The following is a 14,027-nucleotide window of genomic DNA, read 5'->3' on the forward strand; positions in this document are numbered from 1 at the left end:
CGTTCCTAAAATGCTGTGTGGAGGCAGGTGCCGAGAGCAGGCGTGTGCATCACTTGCTGCCCTGCCAGCAGCTGCTGCCCTGCACCTTGTACTAGGCTTGTGCCTGGTTTCCTCGCCTCACTCCCAGCCCTGAGGTTTAGCAGGAGAGGAAAAAGGGACCGATCCCCTGGTGCTCCTCCCTCCCTCCCAGGCCGTGCAGCTGCTGTGCTGCCTGGCTCCTGGTTCTGCTGGCGAGGGCCGAGCTCTCCAGCTGCCACCTGTGCAACCTGAGCGCAGGAGGGAGCCATAGGAGGGAGATGGCTCCCGGGGCAGGGAGCTGCTCTCCTCTTCCCGCACGTTTGCAACTCATTTAAAGGAGATTTTAACTCGTTAAAGGTGTCTCCTGGACCATGCTGGGGTGGAGGGGAGACTGAACAAGCACCAGGAATGTGGCAAGGGAGATGTATGATCCCGGGGTGGGGATGCAGATGTCAGAGTGTCTCTGCAGAGATTTTTCTTTTCCTTTTATTTTTCTTAAGATTTATTTATTTTTAACCTAGGACAGCTGAAAACTGTTTGCAAGCACTGCCCTGCCAGAGTCACTTACAAGGCTTTCTTATTCAAAAGTTTATTTGAAATAATTAGCTTGTGAGGTCATCTATAAAGGAACTATCAGATACATTCAGAAAAATTAGAAGGCCCTCTGACTGCAGGATCAGCTCCTCTGCCTGCTGTTAACTGCTACTACGGCTGTTCCCCAGCCCAAAAGCAAAACCTGAAGCTCTATCTACAAAACTGAGTGCTCCACAAGAAAAGCCCTCTCCTCTAGTGATCTAACAAAGCTTCAACCAGTTAAGGAGCTGTGGAGATTGTTCTGCTGCTTTTAATGTTCATTCAGTGTAAGAAAGCGTTAGTGGCTCAGTGTTCAGCAAGGGTGAGTTCTGCGCCTGCCGCTGCCTGGGTGCTGTGGGATGCCGATGAGCAAAAGGGAACAGGATTTACGGGTCTGACGTCGTTGAAATCATTTTCCAGCCTGCTTTAACACTGTCTCTAGCACTGATCCTGGTGGCAGCTCACCCGTCTGTGCCCTGTGGCAGGGGAAGGTTCGCAGCTGATGCCTTGAGGAGCAGGAGCGCAGAGGGGTGCCCGCTGTTAATCTTCTCAGGAAAGCAATGTGAGAGCAGAAATGAAATAGCGAAAAAAAAAAACCAAAAACGTGGGGACTGGTATGCTGAAGAGGGGACAAGCATCTTCTGATGTCCTCTTCTACTTGGCTGTTGGGCAGAGAGAGAGGAGAGAGTTGGTAAGACGGCTCCAGGACCTCCCAAAGCTCAGGGTGGTTTTGCTGTGTTTCTGTCTCCACCCTCCAGCTCACTCTGACTCTGGGGACTGGACCAGTGCCTCCCCCAGCGTCCTCACCTGCTCTGCCCCAGCCCCAAGGGCTTTTCCCAACACCCCAAGCCCCATGACAACACTTGGCCTCTTACCTTTCTCCGTACTCGCACCCAGCTTTTGCATGCCCACCCCAGAGAAGAACATCTCCTCCGGCTCTATGGCAGCATCTGCAGAGGGGGAGGGCAGGATGTGGGTGCTGGACCCTTGGGGCTGCCCTGTCACCCCCACCTCTCTGAGGACAGCAGGGGAGAACCTGCACTAAGCCACAGGTTTGGAGGCAAAGGGGGCTCGTGGAAAACTTCAACTGTGTGCCTCTGCTTTTGCTGCAGCTACCCAAGGAGGGCTGTGTGCCTGTGCGGTTTAGGGTCCCCTTCACCCTTTATGTGCTGGCACCAAAGATGGGTGAGGGATGCTCTACAGTTTGGGCACCCTCCTCTCCCTGGCAGCTCTCCTCCTCCTTAATCACAAAACGGGGCACAGCATCCATGCACATTGCTCATTCCTCTTCTCCTTCCCCTCCCCAGTGACCTACCAGGGCAGTCCAGCTTTTCCCGAGTGGCAGTGCCCTCAATCCTGGTGCCATTTTTGTAGGAGCACCAGCAGTAGCCCGAGGAGGCATTGCACTGCTTGGGCAGGTAGTCGCCGTTCTCATCACACTGCGGGCGGAAGCGACCAGGCTGGACACCCCCAAAACTGGCCTCCACCTGGCACTTAGTTTGCACTAGGGCAATAAAAACAAAGGGGAGATATCGTGAGCCCCCCCAGGGCCTTCTGCCACCTGGCAGCCTTGGCGGGAGCATTTTATGCAGAGGCACTTAAATTAAAATTAATAGGTGAACAAGTCCCACCCCAGTGACCTTTCTAAACCTCTCGGCTGGCCAAGGACTGAGGGGCTGATGGACCTTTGGCTTTTCAGACATTTGCTCATCCCAGGGGGCCTGTGGGCAGTGGCTCTGTGATGTCCTAAAGGCCACCAACCAGAAGCTCCCCATGGGACGAAGGGGTCGGTTGCCTTTGGGATACCCCGTGCTGGCACCTCCTGGGGTAGTGGTTGCTTCTGAAGGGCCAGTCCTGACCCTCCCCAGCTCAGCAGCCCCCATACCTTTCTCTGCTGGGATCGCCTTACGCTCCTCCGGCTGCGGGTTCTTGGCCATTTCAAACAGCAGCCACTTGTGCATCCAGGATTCAAAGGACTGCAACAAGGGGAACCAGCACGTTAACCGGGACAGGGAGGAGACACCACAGGGGAGCCATGCTGCAAGCTCCAGCTTGGGCCAAACAAGGCTGTGAGCACCACCACCTTCCTTGGGATGGGAGTCACCCAAGCCTGGCTCAAGCAGAACTTTGCTTTTCCAGGTGGCGACACCCCAGTCCCTCCCCAAAGCCGGGTACTCCTGGAACAGGAAGAGTAAACGGCAGCAAGTACTGACCTTCCAGTCTGTATCAGTCATGGTGTTCTTCAGGTTCTGCAGGTTGCGCATCAGGTTGTCCTTCAGGTCTGGGAACGTCTTCATGGGGTCTCCTTGCTGCAGAGTGACCACCACAGTGAGACAGGGCAAAGAAAAATGAGGTGGAGAGTGAAGCTCAGCTTCTGTCAGGCAGGTGGACAGTGCAGGAGGCCAGGAGCTCCCTCCAGCTCTGAGCACCCCAGGAGACCCCAGACCCAGACAAGTGACAGCGAGCTGGAAGCAGGGGGTCCCATCGCCTCCTGCAGCACATGGGGCAGCTGTGGGGTCGGTGAGGGAGTGGGGGACCTTACCAGGAGCAGCTGCTTCACTTGGTCCTCGGTTTTGTTGCTAGTGGGGATCATGTCCTCAAGAGAAAAGGCAAAGGGGCAGCGTGAGCACAAGGGCTGGCAGCAAGCCCCGAGGGCAGCAGCCAGCAGCTGATGCCAAGCAGCAGTGGGCATCTCTTACCATGTTGCCTACAGAGGGGGCGAGAGGCAGGACCTTCATGGCCAGGGGCCTGCTTGCCATGGCCATCTTCATCTTGTTCACCGGCTTGGCACCTGTCAAGGAAGGAATGGCGTCAGAGGCACCGGGTCAGGTGGTCCAGTGGGACCTGTCCCCTCTCCCCGGCCAACCCTGCCACCACGCTGGTGCCTGTGGGGCTACTGACTGGCAGGCAGCTTCCTCTGCAGTGCCTCCAGCTGCAGGGTCTGGGAGGTCTTGGTCAGCTTGCTGATCTGCCCGCTCTGCTGGTAGACGAAGTAGATGGTGACAGCCTGGCCAGCGATCAGCAGGGCCACCAGGATGGAGAGTGTGGAGAGGGCGGCTTTGCGGCCCCACGCAGACCTGCAAAACGTGGAGAGGGAGCTCAGCCCCAGCCACCAGCAGCAGGAGATGTCCTCGTACCTTGCCCTCGCTGCCCCAAACCCCTCCTGCAGCCCATGTCACCTGCCCTGTGCCACCCCAAACACCTTCTCCCGAGGGGTTTGCAGCCAGACAACTGCAAATTCCCCCGTTGCTGGCATGCAGAAGTGAAATCTCAGCGTGAAGGTCACTTCCCCGCACTGGGGGAACTGAAACCCACTGCGGGGGCAAGGGGTGGAGGCACAGGAGGGGTACCCAAGGAGCTGCCAGGGGGTTTTGGGGCACAGCATCGCTCTGGGCATCACCTTTTGCGGGACGATGAAGCCACCTTAAGCCTCACATGTCCAAGGGGACAGAGGACATACCCCATGGGATGCTGGACTGCACTTAATTTTTAAAATTTTGTGAAAAAAAGCGAAGGTATGAGGCACCCTGAGCACCCAGGCAGCACACGGAGGGGCTGGACAGGTGGGTGGCGTGGCGTGGCGTGGCCATTGCACTCGGATGGCGAAGCCAAGAACCGCATGGCCACCCGCGGTGCCACCAAGGCCTCCCCCGGCCGGATCCTGCCCCGCCGGGGTGGACGGGGCACTGGTGGGGTGCAGCAGTGCCCAGGGAGCCACTGCCAGCCCCCACTGCCCGACGAGGCGGGGGCACCCATGGCTGCCGCCCGGCTGCTGCCACCGCTGCAGGCAGTGTCCGGAGCGGGACTGTCTGCCGGGCTGTCTGCCTAGTGACTGATGATGTCACAGCTCCCGGGCTTCTGATTGGCTAGGAGTGTTGGGGGGTGGCCCCCCCAAGGGGGTTGGGAGTTGGGGGCTAGTTGGGACATGAGGAGCGGCCGCATGAAGCTGGGCTGGGCCCTGGGTCCGTGCTGCGTCCCTGCCTGCCCCATGGCCACGTCACCAACGCGCCCACCCCACAGCCACGCTGGGCACACGCCTGCCCCACAGCCATCCTCCGTTCTGTCTGCCCCATAGCCACGGCTGGAACCTGTCTGCCCCACAGACATGCCACTCCCCCACAGCCACACCGTGAACCTGTCCACCCCACAGCCACGCCATGCCCCATCCACCCCAGAAACACACTGTGACCCCCCTTGACCCCATAGCCACCCTGTGCCTCCGCCTGCCCCACTGCCATGGCCCAGCCCCTTCCACCCCACAGCCAAGCCAAAGCCCCTTTGGCTCCACAGTGCCCCATAGCCACAGCGTAACCCTCCTTCTGCCCCACAGCCACTCCGTGCCCCCTTGGCCCAACTGTATCCCCTTCCACCCCACAGCCACGCAACGCCCCCTCTGCCCCACGTCCCCGTCATGCCCCTTTGTGCTCCCCGTGCCCCCCGTCCTCCTGCCAGCAGCACCTCTGGGTGTTCCCAACATTGAGGACGCTGCTGCCGCGGTCGGAGATGAGGTCCCGCTGCTCCTCGGCCATGGCTCCTCTGTCGGCACCCCGATGGGCAATGTGAGCCCCGAGTGTCGTCGCTGGAAATACCCCACGGGCCTCCACCCTGCCCTGCCACCCCCGGGGGGGGCCCTAAAAAAAAGCCCTATTGGCTGCTGGCACCAGCATCACCCGTTGCCAGGCAGACCTCTGCTCAGCAGGTCTCTGGTCCAGAAATTATTCCAGAGCTGGCCATGAGCACCATGGCCAGTTTGTCGGGCACCACTTCCCGCCCCACTGCCACGGGCAGGTCCCGACACCCAGCCTGGTGACACCCGGTGCCGTGGGCTGGGGCAGGGGGTCTCCAGAATGCCCAGAGGGGCAGGGGGTGGGATACAGGGTACAGGATATGAGAAGTGGGACATGGAGGTGGGACGTGGGAGGAAGGAGGTGGGATGCCATGGGGAGGGCTCCCCACACCAAAGGCTGAGCAGGACCCTCCGTGGTGGGCGTACACCCCTCCTCACCCTCCTCCACTGCCCTCTTCCCTCTTGCCCTGCCTGCAGCGGCTTCAGGGGACTGAGCACGTGAGAAGACCCTCACCCAAACCTGAGGGAGGCAGGCGATCCCCAAAGCACCGGCCCACCCCACCCCACAGCCCCAGAGCAGCCATCCACCTCCACAATGCGATTTTAAGTGATTTTACACACGGAGCCGGGGCAGCCCAGGGGTTACATGCCCCTGACACCCCACACCCAGCGCTCTGCCACGGGGCTTGGCTTCATTGGGCATGTCACAGCCAGCACTGAGCTGGCTCCAGCAACGGAACCCAGCACGACCATGGCCAGGGTTCAGCTAAAAGCGAAACTCCAGGTGTGAAATGAAAAGCAATCCATCCGGGCATCACCAGTTACCAGGCAAACCTCCTCATGTGCAGCCCAAGGGCCAGAAAGTGGCAAGGCTGAGGCGAGCACGGGCAGGTTTCTTCAGTGACTCCATCCCTTCTCCCTGCTCAGCCCCAGAGCCCTCCTGCCGGCACAGACAGCCCGCAGCCAGCATGCTAGGAAAGCAGGGTTAAGGAATAACCTAAAAGCATTCCCAAGGAGCGGGGCAGGGTCTCCCTGCAGATGCTGTTTTTGGAGGAGAAGCAGGAGGTGGTGGAACGATGCTCTGGCTTCCCCAGTAGGACATTGAAGCCGCCGTGCAGGGGAAGGGCTTCAGTGCTCATAGCCCAGTCCCATCCCCAAGCTCATGCAATCCAGCTGGGAAAGGCCCCAGGCACCCAGGGCATCCACCAGCCTTGCCCCAGGCCACCAGTGCCCCCAGCTCCTGCCCCAACCTGCATTCCTCCCCAGAGGCTATTTTGAAGACAAATAACTTATATGCCACTTTTTAGGTGATGCTGCATTTGGGGGCACGTGGGTTTTTCTTGTAGCCGCAGCCCCCACACAGCTCCTCGCTGGGGCCACAATCCCCCCCCCCCCATCCTGGGGCCATGCTCCAGCACATTCCGTGACGGGCCTCAGCCCTAAGGGGAACTAAGGACAGTTTAAACAGGAACTCGGTGAGTGAAACCCCCAGCGATTTCATGGAGCTGGGCCCAACTGCAAACCACAAATGTAGGAGATAAACTGGGGGGTGGGGGAGAGCCCCGCTCCCCGTTCCGGCCAGGCTGAGCTCCCTGAGCCCCCCGCCCAGCTGGGGGACTGTCAGCAACAAACCAGCCCTTGCTCTGCACAGACATTTCCATCAACTTCTTCAGCACTTCTCCCCACTACACCCTTCTGCATGGGGCCGCGGCATCTAGAGCGTTTTAAGGCTATGAATCGATTTTCCTGGGAAGATGCAGACCTTTTTACAGAGCAGCTTTCAGCCGGCCTTATCCCTCTCTCTTTTCTTCCGTAGCCTGAGGCTGGCACCCGGACCCAGCGCAGGCTCATCACCTCCCTGTCAGCGCTGAGGCTTCGTATTTGTGCACATTTTGTGCTGTCCATGTCAAACTTGACGAGCACCATTACAGGAGGCAAGGGAACCAGCTGTCTTTGCAGGGAAAAGAAGGCATCTGGAGCAAGGAGCAGTTTCAGGACTCAGCTCAGACCTGTCTGTTCCTCTGGGGCCTCAACCCAAGCTGGCAGAGCAATTATTTCAGGCGGGGAGGCGGAAATAACCCTGCGGGTATTCACGTGAAGCCATTCGTTACCAGCCGAGCTCCGTCTCGCAGCCCTCAGCCCGCAGACCCTGCACAGACCCACCTTTGGTCAATAAATCCGCATTTCTCACTGCCCGTGAAACAACCCTCGGCAGCACAGGACAGGCCCCGGGCAAACCGGAGGGGAACGCTGAGCCGCAGGGCTCACCCGCGAATGCAGACATGTCCCCGGGGACTTTGTGAGCTGGGGATACGCTGCAGCCCCTGGGCAGCCCCATGCCCTCGTGGGGGGCAAGCATCCCTGCTGGGGAGGTGCAGGGTGGGCAGCCACATGTGTCTCCTATCCACGCAGCCAGAGCCAGGGAGCCATCACCCAGCTGTAGGGGGGTTCGCAGGTGATGCTGTTCCTCACCAGATCAGGTGAGACAAGACAGCTGGGTAGGGGCAGGAACAGGCGAGAGCCACGAAACACATCCACACCGCTCACCCAGGAGAGCCTTTCCCTCCAGACAGCCTCGGGACATGTGCCGGGCAGCCCGCTCTGCACAGGGACCTGCTGGTTTCTCTTCCTTATTCACCGTTTCTCCCCTGGGGGGTTTCACGCCGACGCAGGAAGTTGTTTCAAAGATGTCGGCTAAGAAACAAAATCAATTTTTGCCATTAATTGTGCAGCGAGCCCAGGGAACACCCTGCCCAGAGCACAGCACGGCGAGGGCAGCAAGCGGGGGCAGCCCCACGCACCCACCAGAGCTCCTGCTCCCAGAGATTAAGGGCTCATAAAGCAAATCCACCTTCCTGCACTGTGCAAGCCCCAAAAAAAACTCCCTAGGGTAGGACACGCCAAGAAGGGCAGCAGGTCTGGGTTCCTCCTGCCTCGGGTTAGACACGAAGGTCTCAGCAGATGGTTCAGCAACCTCCTCTCCAGAGCCAAGCAAAGCCAATGCCACCACAAAGCTCACCGCCAGTGGGTGCCAGCCAGGTCCCTGTTGCCCAGATGTTGGCCTGACCCTGCCATGCAGGAGGATCTTGCCACCCAGATGAAAAGCCGTTTCCCTTCTGGTGTCCAGGGAGTGGTACTGAGCAGACACCTTCCCTTTTCCAGCTCAGCCCTTAAAAACATCAGGGTAAGTCAGTGGGTGACAGGGTGGCTGTGCTCTGCCTTGGTTGGCAGCAGGAAGGAGACGGAACCGAGCAGAAAGCATCACAAACTGCACCCAAAGAGACAAGAGGGGTCTGTTACATTTGTACCGCTGCAAAGGTCCTGCCTCAGGTTTTATGTTCCTCTAGAGCTTTCTCCAGACGTACCCTGTGAAGTAGCAATGTTGTCACCTGGGACAGAGTAACACCTACCAGAACAGCAACAGGTTTCACTGTATATGAGAATACAAAAAAAAAAACCCTGACTAAACGTGTCCATAGCACACCACATACCTTCGTCCACCCCTCCCCTGCACACCTCTGCCCTGTTTCCTCCTCAGTTCAGCTCCACGTTGGCTGAGCCACCGCTGGTTTCATGTTTTCAGCACCTTCTCCACAGAGTTCAAAGAACACTTCAAGTACAGGAAAACAGTGATTCGAACAGCAAACAGCACACTTTTAGGACAGGAAGGGAAGTTTATTTCTATAAAGTTTTCCATGGTCACATATAAAATTACAAATAAAACACTATGGCTGCGCCAAGGGAAACGCTGGCTTAGGAACATCCGTTCAGGCACAGATTTTTTTCCATAGAAAGGGGAAGTCACGTATTAAGCAACAGTTGGTGGAAATCCCAGCAGTAGTTTGCTCGCTCACAAGCCCAGCTTTCTTTTCCACAGCAAGAACAACTCCAAGAGATCATGACTCACTTTGAAACCACAAGCATCCAAGTTGTTTTCACTATGAAGACCGAGACCAACCATGGCTTCAGATCACACAGGCTCCTTTCCTCCTCTGTCAGACTTGTCCCCTTTCACCATGCAAGAGCTAGTTAGTGCTCAACAACTGAAGACCAAACCTGAGAGGAGCAACACGCTCTGGATCCAACCCAGGCTCAGTAGAGACTGCTTTGAGAGTGGAGCACCTCCAACACTGTCAGTCAAAGCAACCTTTCCCGTGAGGGGAGGGAGGCTCAGAGGGAGTGGGCAGGTGAAGGAATTCCCCGTGAAGTGTTTTAAGATGCAAAGGTGTAGGAGAGAACCTACGTGAAAGCAGTGAAGTTCTCAAGCCTTGGGATCTGGAGGCACACCTTGTCCAAGAGCCCAGGACACCAGACCACTACCCTCCAGCTTGATTTTATAGGTCTTGCACCATCATTTATAAGACTATTTGCATCTGCCTTATAACTGTGCTAAAAATCCCAAGTTTTTCATCAGTCCTGATAAATAACCATAACTGACCACAACTATGCCTGGGCAAATATTTTACAAGCACCAGATGAGCTCACTTGCTTCTTGCCAGGAGTCCCACTGAACAGCAGGCAACTGCAACAGAGGCAAAGCGTGACAAGTTACACCTCCTCCATGTCTCCTGCATTGCTGGAGACCACAGGACAGCACAGCACAGTCCCACACCGAAACAGGCACTGCGCTGCCCGAGGGCTGACGTCAAAATTCTTTCTGCGAAAGTGTGACAATTTTGTCTGTCTCTCAAGAAGCAGAAACCACAGCTATTTTAACCATCACTATGACATCATGAGCATAAAGCAAACCTATCTTAAACTGTACTTCTCAAGTCTTGTTGTGCCAATAAATCTTCCCTCAGTCTAAAATCCAGAGCTGAGGAAGTGACAGATTTCAAAGCCTGGAGACCTAGAAAGGGAACACTGGCAAAGGTGGAAACAGGCATTTATTCCAGGTGATGGCAGCACGTTCCATGGAGGGCAAACATCACTGCAGGAAGCAGGGCACGACCAAGAAGCAAGGAGTCATTTTTCTTAAATACCTCTAGAAGTACAAATACATAAACAAAGTGGCTGAGGGAGCTGCAATTCCAGTGCTTTTAGAAGCTTTTCCCTTGTATATTGAAAAGCACCTCCGCTGCAGCAGTACTACCAACCACCCACACCAGAAGGCCAGCTTCAGACCACAAGCCATTCCTCAATGTGATTAAACTGAAGCCACTGAAGTTCTGAGCACACCTCGGTAAGAAAACACGCAGCTGAGAAGAGGTTTGAAAGAGCTTTAATAACGAGAGCTGCAGCGGTGTTTACAGACGACGTCCACGGCGACCGCCCTTTCTGCGCGTGCTGTCAGAGGGGATGGGGGTGACATCCTCTGAGGGGAGAAGAAAACCCAAAACACAGTTACTTTCCTGAAGAACCCAAAAAAAACAAGCGGGCACAGCCACTCAACGCCAGCAGTCACCCTGACATCCCACGGCGGCACCTTGGCAGCCAGCCACCGCAGCAGCCACGCGGAGGCAGAACGAACACTCCATGGGAGTGAAGATATTTGTGAATTCACCAAGGGCTGGGTATCCAGGGCTTTTAACACTTAGGGAGAAAAATCCCCACCTCCCATTCCACTAAACCAAGCAGCCACAGCATTTCCAAAGAAATAGAGGGTGCTCAGTGTAACTTTCAGAGCAGCCAATGCCACTGTTTCTTGTGACTCTCCTACAAAGTTCAGGACTCTCCCTCAAACAGTTGGAGGAACACACATTATTACTGACTCACAGTCTCAAACCGAGACCAACACAAGACGTCCAGGTGACTCAACAGCTCTGGCACAAACGCTGTTACATCGGAGGAGCACCAGCATCCTGCTGCGCAGCTGGAGTTGACCCGCGCAGACAGAAACCTGGTTTCTGAAGTCTGCTCACGCCACCTCCTGGTGACTGTCAATTTAAGGATCTGTTTAAATTAAATCATACCTTTAAAACCCTCTGACAGAGGCCAAGAGGAATATCCCAAAGTTAAATCGTCATACCAACAGGCACATGTGCCTACAAGACTCCTTTTACTAAATAATCCCTCAAAACTGGTGGGTTTTTTTTGTTGTTTTGTTGTTGTTGTTGTTTTTACAAGTAGCAAGGCTCTGCACTGACACACCATGACACACGTGTGGCTATCACTTTCTCCATCACTCACCAATGCGGCCGATCTTCATCCCAGATCGGGCCAGAGCTCTCAGGGCTGACTGGGCACCAGGTCCAGGAGTCTTGGTCCTGGTGGAGAGAACCAGAATCCACAATCCCTTAAATGATTCAGCAGTTGAACACAGTTCACAAACAACTGACAACGTTAACATCAGTTTCCTCATCCCAAAACATCCAAATACCAGAACTCACCCTCCTCCTGTCCCCAGACCCAAACCATTCACAATCAGCCACCAGACAGGCACTTCACTGTCATGGCAAGGTAACACATCTCCAACTCTGACAGCACCTCCCCATCCACTACGGGATAAATAACAGCACACCCTGGCTCCAGCCAACTGAGGATGCCCATTCAGAAGGAGTTCCAGATGCTCGGATAGAGATGACATCAGCAGTCACCACACAACGTGACAGACACCCTCTGGGTCAAGTTCACAGAGTGCATCCACCTCACCAACTGAGGCAGCAAAAGGAAGGGATGTGGTGCCACCTAGCACAGTTCTAAGACCGGACACATCCTTCAGGAACACCAGGGCCCATTCCCTCCAACGTACCTATTGCCACCGGTAGCACGCAGCTTGATGTGGAGGGCAGTGATGCCCAGTTCCTTGCACCTCTGGGCAACATCCTGGGCTGCCAGCATAGCTGCGTAGGGAGAAGACTCATCTCGGTCAGCCTTCACCTTCATACCACCAGTCACACGGCAGATGGTTTCCCTACAGAAGAGAAAGGCGACATTCAGAAGAAAGCCTTTCATCTTTCCTCCCCACAAACCAGCTTCTGGGTACAGACAGAACCCGTTATTTTGAATGTTACTGGATCAACAAGCTGCCACCCAATACCTTGAGCACAATACTCGTCACAGAGGAGCACACCAAACCACCTGGTCTCCGTTCACATATACACGCCATCTCATCTCACAGCTCAGCAGAAGCTCATGGGCTTGGTAGAGCCTCTAGCCAAACCCAATTTCTGCTTTCAAAACCGAAGCAGCCTGGTGCTGCGGGGAGGTGAACGGCGTTCCATACTCACTTGCCAGAGAGATCAGTCACATGGACGAAAGTGTCGTTGAAGGAAGCAAAGATATGGCAGACACCAAACACGTTTTCTCCTTCAGCAACCTGAGGTCCCAAGCTGATGACCTGTTCTTCCTTCTTCTCCTTGCCCTTACGAGGTGCCATTTCTGCACGACAACAGAAGAGAAGCATGAGTGATGGTTCTCAGCATTCTCTCACAGGACCTTATGAACTTGCTTGCTACTGCAACCTTTTACCAAGCAAGATAAACGAGTTTCTGGTGGCGAAACACAGGTAGTGGTTTTTGGGCATAAGTGGACTTCTTGCAAAACCTGAGATTCCCAAGTTTGCTGTATGCTGGCAGGCAGGTCACCACCTACAACTGTTCAACAGGGTCTCCAGATGCATGTCCCAGCAGGAGCAGAGCTAAGCTGTGCTTCTTATCACCTGATGCTCTCAGACACCACTGCACCCTTTCCTCCATAACCAGCAACACTGTGAGCTTCCCCTCACCTGTTTATGTGACTATATGGAAGCAGAATATTTAATCAAGCGGTTATTAAAGATCTATTTACTGTCACAATGCTCTGACTCTGCAAACCTCTCAAGGACCACCTTGGGTTCTTCCATATTAGTCTCCAAACCACATCCTTGGGATTAGCCCAGGGAAGTCTTCTGCCTGTAAAGCCTACATCCCGCTCTGGAGCACAGACACAGCGCTCGGTCAGGTGGCTGGGGATGCCGGGCATCTGCTCCCAAGCAGAACCGAGAAGGCAATTCCCTATTGCCCTCTCCTGCCGAATACCAGCTACAACCTTGCGCCGACTGCTCCACCAGGGCCTCCGCGGCTGCCCTGACGGAGCCCGTCGCTGTCCTCAGCCAGCCGAAGGCTCCCGGGACGTTACCGCCGCCAACTGCAGTCCCCACAGCCCAATGACACCGACATGGCAGAAAGAACACCGAGCGGCGGGCGCCGTAACGCCGGTATTAACCTCGAAACGACGAACCCGCTGCTCTCCGGTACTCGCCTCAAGGCACGCTGAGCACAGCCGCGCCCCGAGCGGAGGAGGCCGGCACGGCGGGGGCGGGCTGCCCGCAGCAGCCTCCCGCAGCCCCGGCCCAGCCTCCCCGCTCCTTCACCCAGCCACGTCCGGTTGCTGCCCACACGCAGCCGGGAACGCCGGCCCTTCCGCGGGCGCCCAGCTACGCCAGCCCCCGGCTCGCCCGCGGCCTAGCGCCCCGCTCCGCCGGGCGTGCCTCCGCCGCGCCGGACGCGCTGCGCCGCGGGGCCCCGGACCCGGGGAGGCGGGCAGCGGACAGGGACACCGCGGCGAGGCGCGGGGAAAGCGGATGGCAACGGATGAGCCGCAGCCCCACACTCACCTGCGCGTCTCCTCCGGCGGTCGCCACTAGAAAGGAAGCGGCGGGGGTCAGGGGGCGGGGCTCACCGCCGCTCACCCGGAAGGGATGGCGGGAGGCGGGCGAGTGCTGCGGGGAAGCGGCGTTTCCCTGGTCGTAGAGGTGGGACTCTGCCCCTCTGCCGCTCCCGCTGGGAAACCGCGAGTGGCGCTGCCGAGGGCGAGCCGGGACGACCGCCCCGAGATGGCGCGGCCGCCTCGCCGCCCCCGGTCCCTTCCCAACATGGCGGCGTCCACCTCTTCCGCCGCGGGGTCCCTTCCCAACATGGCGGCGGGCGTGTGTTCCCGGCAGAGCCGT

The 14,027-nt window shown here is 56.8% G+C and overlaps 2 protein-coding genes across 3 annotated transcripts; both read right to left on the reverse strand.

Annotated features, from left to right (window-relative positions):
- Positions 1 to 591: 591 nt before the first annotated feature.
- On the reverse strand, positions 592 to 5,187 carry CD74 (CD74 molecule). Of its 2 annotated transcripts, XM_086621607.1 has the most exons (9): positions 5,050 to 5,187; positions 3,493 to 3,668; positions 3,291 to 3,382; positions 3,134 to 3,187; positions 2,805 to 2,900; positions 2,477 to 2,567; positions 1,907 to 2,095; positions 1,467 to 1,541; positions 592 to 1,253 (listed from the first exon to the last, which is right to left on the reverse strand). In XM_086621607.1, exons 1-9 carry the CDS (start codon positions 5,118 to 5,120, stop codon positions 1,246 to 1,248), a joined length of 852 nt encoding a protein of 283 aa, XP_086477733.1. In that variant the 5' UTR covers positions 5,121 to 5,187; the 3' UTR covers positions 592 to 1,245. The 2 variants fall into 2 exon arrangements, with proteins under 2 accessions (XP_086477733.1, XP_086477734.1); XM_086621608.1 differs by lacking the exon at positions 1,467 to 1,541.
- A 5,176-nt stretch (positions 5,188 to 10,363) lies between these two features.
- On the reverse strand, positions 10,364 to 13,763 carry RPS14 (ribosomal protein S14). The gene is made up of 5 exons (XM_086621541.1): positions 13,695 to 13,763; positions 12,328 to 12,478; positions 11,850 to 12,011; positions 11,288 to 11,364; positions 10,364 to 10,472 (listed from the first exon to the last, which is right to left on the reverse strand). Exons 2-5 carry the CDS (start codon positions 12,474 to 12,476, stop codon positions 10,405 to 10,407), a joined length of 456 nt encoding a protein of 151 aa, XP_086477667.1. The 5' UTR covers positions 12,477 to 12,478; positions 13,695 to 13,763; the 3' UTR covers positions 10,364 to 10,404.
- Between the last annotated feature and the right edge of the window lie 264 nt (positions 13,764 to 14,027).

The sequence above is a fragment of the Tauraco erythrolophus genome, chromosome 16 (genome assembly GCF_009769465.1).
Source record: "Tauraco erythrolophus isolate bTauEry1 chromosome 16, bTauEry1.pri, whole genome shotgun sequence".
NCBI lineage: Eukaryota > Metazoa > Chordata > Aves > Musophagiformes > Musophagidae > Tauraco > Tauraco erythrolophus.